Genomic DNA, 18,539 nt, shown 5'->3' with positions numbered 1-18,539 from the left:
CATTAGTAAGGGCTGCTTGGTTCTTGTTCATTATCTGTTTAGTCGGTAAACTGTGGTAGCTTTGGTTTATAAATCCTCGATGCTTCCATCTTCATTAGCAAAGCATAGTGATGTAGCTTGGCTGAACAGAGTTGGCCCCAACGCTGGAAGAGATGTGACTCAGCTTGGGTGAGGAGGTTCATGTGCTGATAGCAGTGTAGCTCTGGCAGACCCCATGCTGCTATAACTAAGCACTGTCTAATACACACTATGGCAGGGCCAGCTGTGCTTAGTTGAAAGTATATCCCATGGAGCTGGGACCTAGGGAAAGTCTCTGCAACATGGATCTATCCTGCTTATGAAATGCTCTTGCTCATGCACCCCACAGTTTCCTGCATAGGAGGCTGGTTTCTTGCCTATTTTTAATTTTGACTATCTTTAAGAATGGGCTGTTTAACACCTTTGAAGTTTATGTAGCTCACTGGACTCATCTCTGAGGGAATTTTTTAGGACTGGTAAAACTGCCTGGACRTATGGAGTTCTCTTGTAGGGATGTGAGGCTATCCCATGATGTTTCTCATTATCTTTTGTCGTTCCATGATTTCTAGAGAAATTGCCTTGTTCTCCCTGTTGTTTGCATCTTTAGGATTAAGTTATTTGTCTGGCACATTTTGGAGCTCATTTTGAAACCTTTAGACAGGGAGAGGAGTCAGGGCCAGCTGGAACAGAGCATATAGGAGGGGCCGTACCAAATTGTCAGTGCCTTGGAAGACAAAAGCTTTCTGGTGCCAGATCTGTCAAATTTATTATGTTTAATGTAGCTATGGCCTCAGCTGGAAAAATCTGTTGCCTTCATGTCATMTGGGTGAAGAGAAACACATGGCATGCATATACCTTTCCTGCACAATGCCCTTGCCTCTATGGTAAGGTAGATTGTGTTCAAGCAAGAAAATTAGTTTCTGGTTGTAACTCCTATCTCTTCATATCTTTATGCCTCTTAAAAGCTGTTTCTTCCAACACACCCTGCTACCATTGTAAAGGGGGTGATTCTCATTTACCTGCTTTACTAAAAATAAGTAAAAGCTTGTCAAAGTTCATTCCAGGGAAGGGACCGTTAAGACAAAACAAGATTCTATAGCTCCTTTGCCATGTCATGACTGGAATAGTATGTGTGTGTGTATCTTTCCATCACATGGTGTGTGTGTGAGCAGTTCATGGTGGTGGCTTCTTGCGCAACCTGATATGGTGGGGAGTGCTGGCTTCTTGGTTACGTGATAAGCTTTCTAAGTCATGGTGGGGAGCATTTGAGATGGGTAGTCCTGCAATGCCTTCTCCAGAGGCTGTGCAGAGTTTTAAGTAGAAGTTCTTGGTAATCACTGAATGAACTAATCGAGTCTCTGAGCACAGTAATTCATGTCTTCAGGGTTAGAGGGTTAGTCCTCATGGATGACTTAAGCATGGGACTTGTTTTATTTGGCCAGACCCTCTGTCTTTTGAAAAATACAAATATGCTTGTATATACATGATTTAAAAAAATTAGTATGAGAGCACTTGGTGTTGACCCTTGTATTTAGATGGCCTAGCATTTTCCATACATAGATTGTGACCTTTCACTAAGGAGTTCTTAAAACTTCCATTGTTTGCAGTAGACTGTTGACATTTGGTAGGCGAATCACCATCAGAGAACAAAGTGCCTTTTTATGTTCCACTAAATGAGATTCAGTTTTGAAGGAGTTATAAACTGTTAAAATGAACTAATTCTTTTTCTCCTGCTTTCATTCTTCAGAAAAATTCTGGCATGCTACCAAAAAAAAGTTCCTCTAGTGCTGGGTCCTGCTGTAGGTTGCAGCAGTGAGGGTGAGAGTCCGGGTGTTAAGASCTGTCAGAGGAGCTGTGCCAATGGCTGCAGCAGAGCCTTGAAGAGCCCATCACATGTCCTTCTGCCTCACAGCCCTGCTTTCTTTAGAGAATTTTGTGGAGCAGGAAACCCCTTCCCAGCAAACCTCCATTCAGCAGTTAGCTCCCATTATCTCTGCTCTCTCTCCCAAGGAGGTCTTTCCCTCTTACCTCTTCAAACACCTTCAACTCCTGGGCAGAAAAGAGATTGGGGCAGTTTGCGTGGATGCATGTAGCACATTACAGTAGACGTCAAGCCTGTGCTTGCTGCAAGCGCARGATCTTAATTCGTCTAGGAAACGATGTACCTCTGTCATCTCCTAGGCATGGAGGGCCATGTCACCTTTGGTACAGCTAGGTCAGAGCTCTCGTGTTCAGTGTTGCCACCGGCCTTTCRTTAGCCGCAAGAAGTTAAATGCACAGGATGGGGTTTCCCCTTGGTGTGGAAGCCCTGCCCAGGGAGCTCAGCCCAGCGGGGCTGGCAGGCAGCGCTGGCAGCAGTGCCCAAGCATCCAGGCCCAGCCGGGTGTGCCAAAAGGAGAAGATGGCATGGCATAATGATGCACCAGAAGCTGCGCAGTTTGTTCTCTCTTAGATGATCCTAATGAGGTAGAAAATGGTATTTTTTGGTAGTTTGGAATATTCTGAAAATAATGTTGGCATTTGCATTTATCATGTGCCTGGGTGTTCCAGTGTGTGTGGCAAGGGTAGGCAGCTGRTCTGATCTGGCAGGGGCCAGATCCTGCTCATGGGCAGGGTGTGCTGCTTTCCATTCCCTTTTGCTCCTTTGAGCAGGAATGCTCACTGACCCTTCAAGTTGCTCCAGATCTATAGATTGTCAGAATCCTTGTATGTATTCCTTTTCTTGGGCTAGATTTTTGCAGGATTGTTGAGTTATATCAGTTTATCTACAGATGAAAATGAAAACTGGGGCCAGCTCTGGAAGGCTACTGAGGCCAGACARAAAAAGACAAAGAAGCAGGGACAGCAGCCACAAGCTGTTAAATTTGGTTCAGCCCCAGTCATGTAATGATGCTAAGATAGCCTACCAAGAAAGCAATCATGACAATCATGACTGATTTCTTTCATGGCAGTACCAAAGCCATATGCAACAAAGACAACAAAAAGCAATCAACGGTTAATCTCCTTTATTGACAAGCCCACACCAAGTGTGGGATAGAAATAGAAAATGTATTTTAGCTGTGATTGGCACAGAAGTGGTCAAAAGAGGATCCAGCATGGATCAAGCCTAAGATGCTGAGATGTTGAGGTTTCAAGGAAGATGCATGTTTACATTAGCATATTCAGACTTGTGTGATGTAGAATGTTGTGAATTCAATTGTTCTTGGGATGAATAGAGGATCAAGTATTGTGCTTAAATAATGAAACAGTAAAAACAACATCTGTGAACCAAGATCTCCTTTTTAAGAATGGAGAAGGGAAGCAGACAGAAACTATAGCTAAAATTGTTGGAAGTGTTTTATTTGCTTGCAGACAGTTGTGGAATACTTGTTCAAGGGACTTGGTAACTTTTTATTGCTTTACATATTCATAGCCTCTCCTTAGCCATCATGGCTCCCTGCTGTAAATGTTCCATGTTTTCAAATTTGGCCACAAACCTTTCAAGAAGGGCACCCACAAAATGAGTATTATACCATTTGACTCTGAATGCAAATGTTAATTAAAAAAAAAAAAAAAAGAGCAAATACTCTTTTAAGAATGCTGGGCAAAGGGGAGAGTGTCCTAGTGCCTGGGTGCTGTGTTCATTATCTTTTTTAACTGTGAAATTGTTCTGTATTTTCTTTCTGCACTAAGTCAGCCCCCCCAAAAGGAAAAATGGACCACCAAAAATGATTTTTTTTTTCTTTTCCCTTGTCTCTCTGCAGCAATTYGGAAAAATCCTTGATGTAGAGATAATCTTTAATGAGCGTGGCTCGAAGGTAAGTCCTGTTCTGTACCCACTTCTCTTGTTTTGATTGCAGAGTAAAAGGCAGTTCATTGCCTAGAGAACATATTCTGTAGATATCAGCAGGAATTAGTGTGATGGGGGAAGGGAAAAGCTATTTTGGGGACTGTCTCCTGTTCCCTCTGACTCGAGACTCTGAGCATGATAATTTCTGGGCAGCATGTACAAATGCTTAGAGACACTCCTGTCTGTAATATGGGATCAGGTTCCTCAGCCTTTTGAATAAACAGAGTGTCAGTCAGTTGGGCCCTCATACGAACCCTTTCCCATTGCACTGGCAATGGCTGCCCAATGAGGAAGGCAGAATAAGGTAAAACAGCTTTGTGTGATGGGAGACTGTAAGAACAAAAGCAAACTCACCCCCATCCCTGCCATTTTCATTGCATTAAAATACTTCTATCGAAAAAGTGTCATATCTCATATGTGAAAGGATTTTATTTACTCTGTTTTGAACACTTACTTGGCTCTTCTGAGATACTGAYCTTTCATGTTTGAGATATTTGATGCTTTAATATAAGCATCCTCATTCCACTTGCTCTGCCCATGTGGACCTCCCCCACAGAATTTGCATTTACACTCCTATTTTCTTCCTGCAGATATATCAAGAGGGAGGCTTTGTTGAGGGTTAATGGTAATTTATTTCTCTGGAGATGAAATTTCAAATGTTGCTCAGATCAGCTGCAGAGAGATTCAGTGATCTCTGTCCTAATTGGCAATTGGTTCTCATCACGTAACCAGTATCACCACAATGACAAATTGATGTGATTCTCTCTCTGCCCAGGAGGTTCAGCACTGGAATAGCAGTGAGTTTTGCAGGTCAGGAGCGAGGTGCATTGCCAAAGCTCTATGGGGGAAGCTTGCACAGTGCATGTCTATAYTCTGCTTGACTTAATCAATGCTAAGATTCCCATTTTCAATTAAAACAAAATTTCCCTTCTCCTCACACACACATGTGTGCACATGTGTGCATGCACACGAAAGGTTTTGAAGTTGCAATTCAGCTAAGCAGTTTTGGTTTAGAGTCTATGCCTTTTGCTTGGATTTGAGGTTCAGTCTTTATGGTGGCCTCTTTGCTTCAACATATATTCTGGGGTACGTTCATGTTCACAGCCCTCTGCAAATTTCCAACCATGTTGCCCAAGGTGCATTCTAAAATTCTGCAGCCCTGTTTTAGCTGGAAACCAGAAAGCTGATGATCTGTATATGAAAGAAATGAGTTTTAGCCCTTTCCCCCCATCCTCTGTTTCTGCTTAATACCAAGATTTTCATTTGTTTTGCTTTTAAACAAGACAGTTTGAACAAGTAAATGTTTATATGGTTTAGTTAGAGCAGTTTACTTCCCTGAATGGTTAAAAACCTATATGCTTTACCAAAACAATCAGCTGTGCTGAGTTTGTAAAGATTTATTCTGCTCTCTGCTGCTCTCTTGATATTTATAGGCCAAAGCTATCTGTGAATTACTCTTGATTTTAGTCATTTTTGTTTGGGTTTGAGAATAGCCTCTGGCCTCTATCAAAWCCCTACTTGTTCAGATATAATTGCAAAAGAAAGAACAAAAATAACTGGCCTGGCAAAATGATGTGCTCTGCTCTTCATATCCCACTGCCTGTGCTTTCCAGAGCAGTGTTTTCCTCTCCACACATGAGCTTCGCTCTCTCTCTCCCATCCATACACCCCTGTGTATTAAACGCCCACGGCTGCCCTTTCCCTTCTAGGCAACATTGACATTGAAGGCTTTTCTGTGAAGACTTGATTTATGACTATGAAAAATACTTTCTTGTGCTGTTGCTAAAGCCCAAGGCTTCTGGTTTTCAGTTAAAACAAAAATAATTGCTGAAGAGTTCTTTGATTAATTTTACCCTGAACTCTTAATAAATGTTTGAAAAAAAGGAGGCAGACATGTTCTTCTAGTCTTTATTAACCATGCAGTTTTCTACTGCTTTTTTTGTCATCTTGCAGCAAAAAGCAGTTACAAAACTAGTAGCCTGTATTGAGGGATGTCCAGAATCTGAATAGAATGAGAAAACAGCCGAAGAGTTATTTCATGGTATCTTTGCATCCTTCTCACCCAAAATAATTCCTGTTTTAAAAAGAATGCAAGATTCTTCCTGCTTAGCATGAAAATGGGAGGCCCCAGTGTTTGAGYGGTGTGTAGCTGCACGAAGCACCTGTATTCACATAATAATGGAAAAGCAGCAGTTTGGTGATCTGATGGTGAAGCAAAGGAAATGGATCTTTCTGGAGGCCACTCACTCACTCTTGGGTTTTTCCTCCACCATAGGAAAAAAAATCTGAATGCATTTTCCTGCCCTGTGGTTTACATTCTAATCTAATGATATGAAACCTCTCTCTCTTCTTCTCCTCCTCCTTCTCTCTCTTGGGAATCCAAAAGCAGATGCTGCCTGCCCTGTGCTGTGTTCTCAATGCTCCCTTCCTTTCCCTGGGTTCCTAAGGGTTGTAGTGTTTTGTATATATGTTTTGTAAATATTTTAAAGGTACAGTGGTAAATCCCAAACTGCCCTGGGTTTGCCCCCACCCAGTGTACTATGGGTTGAGCAGCGCTTTGTCCCTGCCGAGCTGGGGTGGGAAAATTCTATTGGGATCGCGACCATATCGATGGTCGATAGGAGGGACTGGAGGAAGCTTTCAGGTAGCATTCTTCATTTTGAATCCACCTGAGATGACCAGGCAGTTTTCTTCGACAGCCTGAGGAAACTGTCAAACTGGCTGTATCTTCAGCATCTCTGTGTACTTACAAAGTTTGGTGACCAAAGACAGAGCTGGCTGTGTCCATCACAGCCACCTCACACCTCAGGTTCTTTCAGAAATTGTATTTGTTGACTTCCTGTATCACAGCAGTGTAGGAGGCAGTTAATGAGTTTTGCTGAATCTTTTCTYAAAACAATGTGAATTCTTGTTTTGTAATTCAGTTTCTTCCTAGAGTCAGTCTGTTTAGTTGGATCATATGGGCCCTGGTAGACTTCACGCTGATACTGCTTTGCTGTATGTGAGAAAAAAGATAAAAACTTAAACATTCCTTGAATTTAATTTTGTTTTATTCTTGTTTAATAGAACGATGTCAGTCTTCCCTTGATGTGTTTGGATTCTTTAGCTTGCTTTCAGAGCAGTGAAACAAACTAGCTGTTTRTTTCATTTTTCCTGTTCGCCATTATATTTCTAGTTCTGACTGGTGTAAGTGCCTTTAAATAGCATTCTGTCCATGGTTGCAGTTTATCACGCACTTCACTGAACCGTGAATAAACACCTCCAGAGGAAGTCGAGAGGATTCCTGCTCCTTTTGTTAGTGGAGATGCATCCTCTAGATGCGTATTTTGCTGAATTGAACAAGTGGACATATTTGCAGAATTAATTTAGTCTGCCTGTGTAATGAGTACCCTGTGGCATTTGTAAAGCTGCAGGGGAAGGGAATCCAAGCTCTTTGTTCACCAGCTGTGTACCGTGTGGCATCCAAGATGTGCCCTCAATGACATTCAGAGACCAGGAGTTTATAGGCACACAGCAAAATCTTGGATGAATAGGGAGGGGTTTTTCGGGTTTTTTTGAGCTTTCTAATTTGTAAGAGTTCATATTAGTTGAAAGGAACTTATGGTTTCAGGATACTGTAAGTTTATGTCCCTCACTGATTTCTACTTGGGAGACCCAGATCTCTTAAGTTCTAGTATAGGACTGAAGTGCCTAGAAGTGCTTCATATTTATTAAAAAAATTATTTGTATACTAGATTACAAGAGAAGTTGCACCTATTGGTTTGGATTTATGTAAGTGCACCTGTCTAACTAAAATCTTATGTGGAAGCTGTGTGGATTTTTAAGCTTGCAATTAACTGTAGGTTAAGATAAGAATGTGAATGTAGGTTTTGGTAGTGGTACCTTAAAGACTGTATGTTTACATGTGCATTTATTTCTTCTTTAAATGAATTAGGTGCTCTGAGTTGAGCCACTCTTGTTCCGGGCCTAGTTTCCACATAGTGGAAAGTCCCTTATTACATAAAATGAATTAGAGGTCTTGTTTGTATTTTAATTCTATCTTAATAATTTTTGTTCAGATTTCATCGGTTGAGCCAGAAATTCAAATAGTGTTATTAAAAGAATGAAGTTTAAAAGCAAATTTAGTACTCGTGACCAGCATCACTTTCTCAGGTCACCGAATTCCTTTAGAATGCCAGTGGCATGAAGGAGACATGACTGGTGTACCTTTATCCTCGTTCAGTGGTTTCATGCCTTGAAGTCTGCAGTACTGAACTAAAGAGATCAATTAGTTCATACTATGAACTGGTTTATTTAAACTGGTGTTTGAGGCTGAAGTTGATGGTTTCCTGGTATAAGCTGATTTACTGCCCCTGTGGAATGCCTTCCCCGTAGTGCTCGTTTCACTGTTGGGAACTGAATCTAGGGTGCTGAATTAGCAAGACCCTGACGCAGCAGAGAGACAAATGAGTTCATGTTCAGCCACTTTAACTTGTTRACCTCACAGACCACGCAGTGAGATCCAGGGTCGCTTGAAGGGAGGAGGAGCAGCCCACACCTGGGGTTGACTGGGCCATGAATCCCCTGTCCTGAGTTGGCTGGAGGTGTTCCGAAGCCCTAGGCTCTCTCTGCCCAGCAGAGATTGGCAGTAGAGCAGCGTAAACTGGATTGTGGAAATGATACAGCTTAAAAATAGCCCTGCAGGTTTTTTTTTTTTAAGATACACGTACAGTCATTTGAGTCGGATTGATTCCTGCATCTGACTCACCAGATTGCACAGGTACACAGGTTCTATACATATATGTGCCTTAATGTGAACTGTGGCACAGGGGCTGGGAGGAGCTGGAAGAGCTGCTGAAATGGTGGCAGCTTGGTTTACACTGATTCTTTCACCAATTTGAGGGGTGCATTTGTGTGTGTGACTTCAATGTGTTTCTGGATTTTGTGCTGTGTTGCTGTCGGTGCATTCAGTCCTGCTCATCTCAGGTGGATAAGAGCTGAAACCCTCCTACTCTTTCCAATGCCTTGGAAGCAGGTAGCCTAAAATGCTGCATCTTTGGCTATTTCTTTCAGACTTCTAAAAGTTTATTATGGAAATAAGGAGGGAGGGAAAGAAAAAAGAAAAAACTTGGTTAGAAAGAAGCACAGCAGCATATGACAGCAAGGCTGGTTGCTGGCTGTGTGCTCCAGTGGTACAAGGCAAAGACGCTGCTGCTGAGGTGACTGGTCTAAACTCCATGACAAATGAAGGATTAACAAATGCATGGATTTCAAGGGGCTCTGTTTAGTTTTCTTTGGTTTTATTTTTTTTTATTTTAGTTTATTTTATTTTTGTTGTTTTTTGTTTAATTTCTGTGTTCTGGCCACACCCAGGAGAACCGTCTGGTTTTGATTTCTCCCTTTACGGTTACATGGTAAATTTTCTTTCTCATTCTTCAGAGATGGAAGCGTTCAAATACTATATATATATATATATACATTTTTTTCCACTGCTCATCATGTTGCTTGTTATTTATTGCAGAATCTGAGGCCAGACTAAAAGGGTGACAGTTACTCGGTCTCTTCAGGCCCTTTCAATAAACCTTTGGGTAAAAAGGGGTTAGTCTGGTACTATAAATTACTCACYAGTCCTAAAAATGTTTGTTGGAATTTAGTGTTTGCTGGGTTAAACTTGTCTTCTGCATGGGAGAAGTTAATGGCGGTTGCTGATGGGGAGGAACTGTTGAGAATTTCAGCCTCATTGTTATAACAGCATTGTTAAGCTCAAACTATGTGTATAATCTAAATTTTAGAAACCTAAGTATTTTTTTCATTCAGGATCTTCCCTTCTTCTGGCTCCATACTTATTACTATGGAGCAATCCAGTACCTGCTATAAAGCTAAGCCAGTAAATATTGGATACCTGCCACATCYTTTTTTTCTTGCTTTGTTTCTTTTTTTTCTTTCAAGGTCAAGACAACCTTGGTGAGGGAAAACTGAGAATTGTTTGTTGCATATATATTTAGGTACAAATTAATCCCTATTCTTTACAGGTCATCTGTGAGAAGGAATAAAAAATATATGTATGTTCTTTTTCCTCTCCCACATCAAAAACATGTGTGTGTGTATATATATATATATATATATATATAATTGCTAGTTTTTAAACTTAGAAATAACAAAAAAGTCAAGTGTGGCTCACCTGTTTTTCCTAATGAAAATTTGAATGTGTAAGAGATACATTAATATAACAAACCAAGAGGACACAAATACTACCTGCCATAGTCAACTATGTAAAGCATTAATTCAGCATTGAGATTAAATGGTTTTCAACAAAGAGTTGTGCAAGCTAAGGACTGATCTGTCAATAAAATATGGTTAATTAGTTATGTTGTTCTGAATCAGATTAATTCTGATTTAATTCACATTGTTAATTATATTTGTATAGTCTGTATGTGGATTGTATGCTACCTTCAGTTAACTTAATAAAAATACTGAAAATCCCTACTCCATTTGAAGGTATTTAATGATCATGTAGTTTTTAAAAATCCCATACAGACTTCACTAATTGCAAACAGATGTGAATTAAAATAGTCTTAGTTTGGTTCTAGCCTGCACAGATTAATGTCTAAAAAATTACATTCCATCTGCACTCCAGCTTTCAGTTCACATCATCACTGAAGACATAAATTTCATTTGGTCTCCACAGGCTTGTCTAGAACAAACAGAAATTTTAATGTAAAAAGAGAAGAGGGAAATAGAGATTCCTCTTGCAGTCTTTACCTCCCCTCCTCCCACAACCTTTAAAAGATGCTTTTTCCCTGTTATACAAAACCAGAGGGAAAGGTGTTGCTCTGTTTCTCAGGCTTACCCCTCTCTGTAGGAGCTCTTCGAAGCAGACACCATACCCTATTCCTTCATAATCAGCTTTGCTATAACACCCCCCTGCAACCCCTTGGTTCTCTGTGACATATTTGAGATTTATATGCAGTTGGGCTGTTTTATTAGCCCCTGTGTTTTGTAGCTCTGATTTTAATTCATTTAAACAGGGAATTCCTATTCTGTTCTGAAAAAGACATCAATTTGTTATTTATATAGGGCTTTATTTATGGATGGAGAAATGACATTATCTGAAGCTTTAGATTATTGGGTTGGAGCCCAAAGGAGTGCTTTYGTTGGTCTCAGAATTGCAGTACTTGGCTAAGATCCTTTATTACTGCTGATCAAAGGGGAGAAAAAAAGTAAATCMCCTCCCCAAAAAAACAATCCCCACCCTGTGTTCTGCAAATCTGTGACAGTTTTGTGATGGRAACCTAGCTGTGGATGATAAAGGCCATCTTGTCAAATGGCTTGGGCCCTTTAAGATGAGTATTGTAAAAACCTTTAAAAAACACTTGAAGAATAATGGCTTGCTTGTGTCTCATTGCTAATAATGCTTAGAAATCAAGATGCTCTCTGTTTTTTGGGCTGTCCAGTCCAAATACATATTGACCCCAAGTGCATGAAGGGGAGGTTGCCTGGCTAGCATGCCCCCACCCTGACAGGATAGCTGTTGAGCACTCTCATCACCTCACTCTTCAGTTAACATTGGCAGGGAGTTTCCATTGCATCAAATGTAAGCTTTGTTGTTCTGCTCCTAAGGGTACTGGAGACAGTGGAAATGACTCCCTGTTACATTAATGCAGTATTTGCTTTGTATCAGGCCACAGGAGCCAATTATTGTTGCTGTTAAGATACCCTAAAAGCAGAATGCAACACTGCTTTTTGTTTGGATCCACTCTCTCTAATGGCATGAAGAGTATCTCATCACAGTTGTCTGTAGTAAGAAGCCATTTGTTCCTAGTTAAAATCCTAATCCACTTAGTCATGTTGGCTCTCTCATGATGTCAGTGCACTCATCTCTGTGGAAGGAAGCATGATCTCTTACCCTGCCCTGCTAGAGCACTGCATGGGTTGGCAGCAGCATGAGCATGTACGACAGGCGTGTCTTGCTTGTGCCTTCATGGATGTGGTTAATCTGAACTTGTCTAACTAAAGCGATATTTTGGCAGTCCTTGAGCCTTTGTGMTTGCTGCACGCAGGGCGTGTCAATTTTTCAGGAAATTTCATGGTCTATCTAGGCAGAGTTCTGTTGCTATCCACAGTGCAGAGGTTCCCATCTCAGAACAAAGCCAAGGGAGATGGTAGCAGGGTGGGAGATGGAGGTAGCAGTAGGTCAGCAGTGTCAGACAAAACCTGCCTTGGCCAAAGAACCACTGAATATTTAGGCATTTAGATTTACAGTCAAGTCCATCGCAGCAGTCAGAGATAAGAGTATTTTGGACCTACAGTGTAATGCTCTAAATTTTCTTATTAAATAATGCTTATTTTATGGTACCACCTAGAAGCCCTACTTACTTTAAGAGCCCCATTATCACTGGGGAAGTTACAGGCTTAGGAATAGACATGAGCTGTGCCCTGAAGAGCTTACAAGGGATGCTTTACAAAGAGCCCTTCTTCTCAACAGTGTTCTAAGGTAGGTAATTGTTATTGTCTCCATTTCCACAGGTGGCAAAAGCAAGGTTCAGTTTTTGATTTGCCCAAAGATTCACAGAATTCCTGGTGCCAGGCATGAACTCAGATTGCTGCTTGCTCTCATAGAAGTTTCTCAAGAGAACCAAGTGCTGCTCAGTGTTGATGCTCCTCTACTGTGTCCGGGGTGGGTGGGGGTTCTGCAAAATTTGTTTGTTCATTAGCAGAGGGGAGAGAAGCCCCACTTGGGCTTGACCAGCTTGCCTATATCAGAGCGGGATTTAGTGGTTTTCAACAAAAAAAACACACCAAAGCAAGATAAAAAATTATCTCGAGTAACTTTGTACTTCTTTTTTGGTCTGGCCTCAATTGCTTTTATGTTTTCTTTTTTTTTAAATTACTCTTTTTATTCTTATTATGATTACAGTTCCTTTTTTATTGATTTTAATTTCTTTCATTTATGAAACATGCATGAACCAACAATGTGACTCTAGGAGGTTATTGCTGAGTTGTGCTGATGTCGATTTCATACTGTGATATTTTTTCTCTATTTACCTAGAGATCAGTATTTCAATATATAACGATGTGCATGTTTTCCCCCCTTCTCCCGCTGCATGCAGGGATTCGGGTTCGTAACTTTCGAGAATAGTGCTGATGCAGACAGGGCCAGGGAGAAATTACACGGCACCGTGGTAGAGGGCCGTAAAATCGAGGTGCATGTCTTCAGTAATTCAATTTCTTCTTTATATTTATTCTTTTGATTTCTTTTTGTGTCTTGCCTCACTTATTTCACATTTGGATCCCAGTCTCGTGTGTGCGTGTGTGTTTGTGTCTGTGTCCTTCACTTCCCTGCACTGAAATGTATAGAAGTTTATACCCTTTACAGAATATTTTTATTGTTGTTTTGGCTATTTTTATTTATTTTCTTTTTTCTTTTATTAAGTTTTATTCCCACCCACTCCAAAGTTTTGCCCTTCTGCTGTCTTGATTTTTCCTTTGCTTCAGTTTGCGAGGCTCCGATTTCCTGTTACCAGGCCTGAATAAAACTAACTGAAAGTACTGTCCAACCTCTAACTCTTGTATCCATAAAAGAAAGCAGGGTGCCAGCCAGTATCCTCTCTTTCCTCTGAGGCCAGTTCCCCTCCATGAAAGTGTGAGATGATGCCTGTGGGAGGGTTAGGGACACGCGGGCAGCAGCCCCAAGTGGGCTGTGCTGTACACAGCTGGTTGCTTGACCTGCTCATGATCAAGAATAGGTTTGGTGAAAGCTAATTTTAAAAGTTTTCTAGCTCTCTCCACTGGGGAGGGAGGGGTTAGTGTTGGCTGGCTAACATAGCCATATAATGGGCATGCCTGGCATTGACCGGTTTGGTGTTCCACTGTATTGAAGGCTAACTGGCATCATCCCTCTCTCCTTCTTTCTTTAAAAAAAGAAACAAAAACCAAACACAAAACAAAAAGTACAAATATTGAAACCAAAAAGCCGCCGTTTTTGAGTAAGATGTCTGCATATTTTGCTTTTTTTTGTTTTGTTTTGTTTTTTTTTGTTGTTTTGTTTTGTTGTTTTTTTATTTCCCTTTCCGATGGTTTAGCGTTTAGGGCCCTTCACTTGACTCACTCTTTCCATGGTAACTATACACAATGCTGGCGATGGTACGAGTTGGCGGTAAGTGAAACAAAAGTGCTAGAGAAGAAGCTTTTTCTTTTTTTTTTTTACAATTTTTCTTTAAATTACAAAAAAAAAAAATTAAGAAAGAAAAAATCCATCTGCCATCTCACATTAACACTACAAAATGTGATTTGACTTGTTGTCCCCACCCACCTCCTTCCCCCTTCTCCCCCTTTTATTTTCAATGCTGTTGAGTAATGCCGCCTGGACTTTGGATGTACATATTGTTTTGTAGCAGTCTGAGCTGTTTGATTACTGACTTCATGGTGATTTTCCCTTGCACATCTTACTCAGAGTTACTGAACTCCAGTTTGGCTGGTTTTTATTAATGCACCCATTTTCTCTTCTCTTTCTCTCCTGCCACTTCTTTCTGCTACTCTTTCTGAGACCTGTTTGTAGCTGTTGCTGTTTGTTTTCTCTCTTTTTCTTTCTGCCCCCTCCCCAGTTTTTTTCTTTACTAAGTTAAATGCAGCTGTTGGTCTCTTTGCTGACTGGTGGTTTCTGATCGGTTCTGGCAATTTTTCCTTTAAGTGCTTGTGTTGCACTTTGCTGTAGCAGCTGATTTCAGGCACTTGTTCCATCTAATGATTGTGAGACCCTATCCCCTCACTCCTCCCCTTCCCACCTTCTGAATCAATTGTGGTGTGTTTTTTTTCTTTCTTTTTTTTATCTGTGTGTGTTTAACTGCATGCTCTCAGTCTCATCATTGTTGTTTTCCATTCTTTCTTTTTAAATGTGTAATGTTTCTATTGTTTTGGGTCTGAAATAAGAGTAAAGTGTAGCTCCAGAGTCCCCACCCTGTCTGCACTCGCCATCCATACRTCTCAAGGGCCCGAGGCAGCTTCTCTTTTTATATCCATTTTTTTTCCTTCACCCTGGCCTCCATTCCCATTTGGCTTGGGTTTTGATAAGTTATTGATATATAAAGACTTCACCCTCCTTGCAAGAGCTCTGAGGCTGACACGGGGCTGCAGTAACTTGGCTTCCAAARTGGTCCTTCTTTTCTTTATCAGCACCATCTTTGCAGTAACACCCTACTTGCTTGAGCAGTCAAACAGCTTGGAACTACGCAGAGCTCTGTAAAGAGGGTGGAGGGCACAGTAAACCCAAAAATGATACAGGTCTGCTGCTATGTACTTCTTTTTGTTCATGAGATCTGTGATGAGGAAAAAAGTAATCTGGAAAAAGATTTGAAAATGGTGGGTGCAAGTGAGTGAATGTAGATCATCTAAACAATTGGTGATGTTCCAGAGATTTCCTCAAGCCTTGAGAGTTCAAATCTAATGCTGAGGGACTCTGGGCTACTTTTTTCTATCCAAAATTGTCYTGCCAGTGACCTGCCGGGCCCCAGTTCCAGTAATGACCTTGAGAAACAAGTCAGCTTGTGCATCACCTGGTTGAATTCCCCTACCTTGGGCTGCAGAAATTACTCCTGCCTCTCTAACAGAACCTGGACAAAGCATCTCGAGTTTTACCCTTTTGATCACTGAGCTGTGAATAATCCCACGCCTAGGGATGGCAGGGTGGTGGAGAATCTGCACTTTACTCTCATTGGCCTTTTGTTTAATGCATAATTTTAAAATGCCATGTTTAGCTGTAACTTTTATAATTAAATGGCAAGTGTTAAAAGTAATTTAAAGATTGCATTCATGTAAAATTAGCTGTTTAATTTTTTTTTTTGCTCAGAGAATATAGTGTGTGTGTGTTAGTGTGTGTGTGTGTGTGTGTGTGTGTGTGGTACCTGAGGGTTTTCACCATTTTCCCTAACGTCCTGTGCTTCCTTCCCTCTCCTTCCCCTCCCCTTTTTTACTTTTAGGTTAACAATGCCACTGCGAGAGTGATGACCAATAAGAAGATGGTCACGCCTTATGCAAATGGTAAGAGAGACTGTTTGTCCTAATGATGAGCTGAAACGTTTGAAGAAAGGCTAAAGGGACAAGTCATGACCTCTCCTCAGGATCAAAAGAAGCCAACAAAACCCYACAAACCCTAATTTATACCATTATACCCTTCAGTATAACCCTAAAATATTTGTGGAGGAATACAGTTTTCCAGATGGAGAACTGGGGACAGAGAGAAGGAGGGACATGCTCAGTGTGGCCAAGATGGGTAAAGATGCCAAGGACCAATGGGTTGCCTTCCCTGCYGCTGCAAGCTGATGCTGTACAGTGGAATGTGCAGTACTCCTGTATCTCACTGCCATCACGTGGATATCTAAATATGAGTGSCGAAATATAATTTAAGATGCGTAATTAGCTTAATAACTTAAGATAGCTCAGTTTAGGTTCTGTCTGTAAAAGTACAGCTGTGCCCAAGCAACCAGGAAAACAGAGGCTTTGTGCTGCTTGTTTGCTTGCTTTTTGTTTCAGACTGTGCCTGTGTTCAGTAATTTTCCAGTGAACCTAAACAGAGAAAGACCATGTTGTTTGGGTAAAGAAGAATCCTGTTTCATTGGGCTATCTTGGTGGTTCTCTGTGCAGCAATTTTATTTCATAGGCATATATAGCATAAAAAGTCATTCTCCTGGCAGAACTCAATGCTGCTTTGACAAAGATTTCGAATCTGAGTCTTTGTCCCGAGACAGGCGGCAAAGTTCTTTTTGATCTGAAAATGTTCCCAAACAGTTTCATCAAGGCAGGAAGCTGCATACAGGTAATTGCTAGTGTGAGGATCTCTTTTGATTACAAAGTAAGACTCCAAACTCAGGAGATAAGTCTTTTATGTTGCTCTGCTGCCGACTTGCTGAGTGGCCCCCTGCAAATAAATCATACTTTGGGTGCAGAGTTGGAGAACCAGGGACAAGCARTAGGGCTGGGATTCTGAGTAACAGTACCTAGAAGGAACTAGGAGATTTTGTAACAAAAGGCAATGCATCCATGGTATGTTGTCCTGAAAACAAGGGCATAAAATGTCATGCCTGTGACTGTTTGGTAACGAAACTTTGCTTACTTGTGAAAGTGATAACATACAAGAATATTGTGGTTTTGCAGCCAGCAGTTTAAAGCCGGCTTTAAAGCTTTGCAGAGGAATTTAGTGTTAGTTAGACTAGGCCTAAGGTGTACGGCAAGTGTGGTTGTACAACTGTTACTAAATTTGAGAGTTGATAGTCTTCTTGTTGCTACCACTGGAGTATTTTGCCATCGAGGTGAGCAGTGCAGCAGTAGCGTGCCTTTACTTGTAGAGGGAGCCTGCACTGCATCTGTCATTGATACTCTGCTGGCGGGTGAAGGTGGTGTTGGTGGGCTGCGGTTCAGAGATTTGTTCATATGGCTTCTAGAATRGTTAGAGGTGTGTGCACCAGGGCTCCAAGACAGAGGAAGGATATGGATTTATTTAAATAGAAATGCCTCTGTGATTGCTAGCTGAACAGCTGAGATCTTTCCTGAAAGGAATGCTTTGTGGAAGCCAACTCAGGTTGTGTTGTTAGCTTTATACCTCTTTTTGTCCCCATTAGAGAGATGAAGGGGGAAAAGACAGGTTTCTAGATGTGACTGGAAATACATACCTCCTTATACCCATACTTCTTTAAGCCCTGTTCTCTAGGTTTTATCTTGATGATTTCCCGTTCTTGCCAGTTATCCAAATTATATTGAAATAATTTCTCTGTGAAGGCTCTCACCTGAAAAACAGCATAAAGAAGGCAGGAAATACTAAAATAGCAGAGAGGAGAAAATGTGAGATGAATAGAACTATTTGGTTTTGTGAGCTACAGTTGTGTAATGCAGTTAATGAGGAAATTCAGACAGTGTTGCTTTTTAGCAAATCCCTAGTAAACTGGATTGAAGGGTGTTTTGAGAATTCAAGGCTGTAAATTGACTTGCCTGAGATGACAGTCTGGGCCGGTGGCTTTAGAGAGGGCTTGGATCTGCAGTGTTCCCAGTGAAAGTAGGGAGGAGCTGGCAGCAAGGTTCCTGCAGGGAATGCCAGGTCCTGTGATGCTCATGGCGAATATGCATATAAGGTAGTTGGCATTCCCACCACAGGGCCTCTGCTGGCTGCAGATCAGCTGATGTTTTGCTGTTCCCTCYGATACAGCTACCTGGAACTAGAACTTTACATTAGAAAAAGGCAGTTGGCCTCTATCTACACCAAGGGGGATTGAGGCACAGCACAAATTGGGAAGAGCTGTGCATGTGAAGCTGGGGCGCATGCAAGAGGCCATTCCCCCTACCCACACTGCCCATTCCTTCTCTTGGTGTAGATTTTGGCATTCACTGCAGTCTTTGTTGTTTCAGGTTGGAAGTTGAGTCCTGTGGTTGGAGCGGTGTACGGCCCTGAGTTATATGCAGGTAGAGCTTAAGTAGACACTTCCACTTCTGCCATTTAACTGCAGTGGTGTTTTGTTTATGTTCTTAATCTGCTGTTTCTTTATAACCTTTTTATGGTTTTGTTTTTGTCTTTTATTCTTTTAAAATAAATTAGCGTCCAGCTTTCAAGCAGATGTCTCGCTGGGCAATGACGCCGCAGTGCCCCTGTCAGGAAGGGGGGGTATTAACACTTACATTCCTTTAATCAGTAAGTAGCCCCCACTGGCCCCCGTGTTGTTACTGTGCT

General features: G+C 41.3%; 1 protein-coding gene across 14 annotated transcripts in view; it reads left to right on the top strand.

Moving 5' to 3' along the window:
• RBFOX2 (RNA binding fox-1 homolog 2) overlaps nucleotides 1-18,539 on the top strand; it is a 170,059-nt gene that overhangs the window by 129,066 nt on the left and 22,454 nt on the right. For 11 of the 14 annotated variants that reach the window (XM_057387329.1, XM_057387311.1, XM_057387369.1 and 8 more), the window contains 5 exons: nucleotides 3,762-3,815; nucleotides 12,937-13,029; nucleotides 15,802-15,862; nucleotides 18,221-18,274; nucleotides 18,408-18,500. In XM_057387329.1, the coding sequence (XP_057243312.1) occupies nucleotides 3,762-3,815; nucleotides 12,937-13,029; nucleotides 15,802-15,862; nucleotides 18,221-18,274; nucleotides 18,408-18,500 (355 nt within the window). The remainder of the gene's footprint in view (nucleotides 1-3,761; nucleotides 3,816-12,936; nucleotides 13,030-15,801; nucleotides 15,863-18,220; nucleotides 18,275-18,407; nucleotides 18,501-18,539) is intronic. The other 3 variants (XM_057387361.1, XM_057387353.1, XM_057387337.1) reach the window with 2 other exon arrangements.

Source organism: Malurus melanocephalus, unplaced genomic scaffold (genome assembly GCF_030028575.1).
Source record: "Malurus melanocephalus ecotype Western Australia unplaced genomic scaffold, MMel_1.1 scaffold_17, whole genome shotgun sequence".
Taxonomy (NCBI): domain Eukaryota; kingdom Metazoa; phylum Chordata; class Aves; order Passeriformes; family Maluridae; genus Malurus; species Malurus melanocephalus.
Note: the sequence above shows the minus strand (reverse complement) of the source record. Positions and strands in the feature narration are given on the sequence as shown.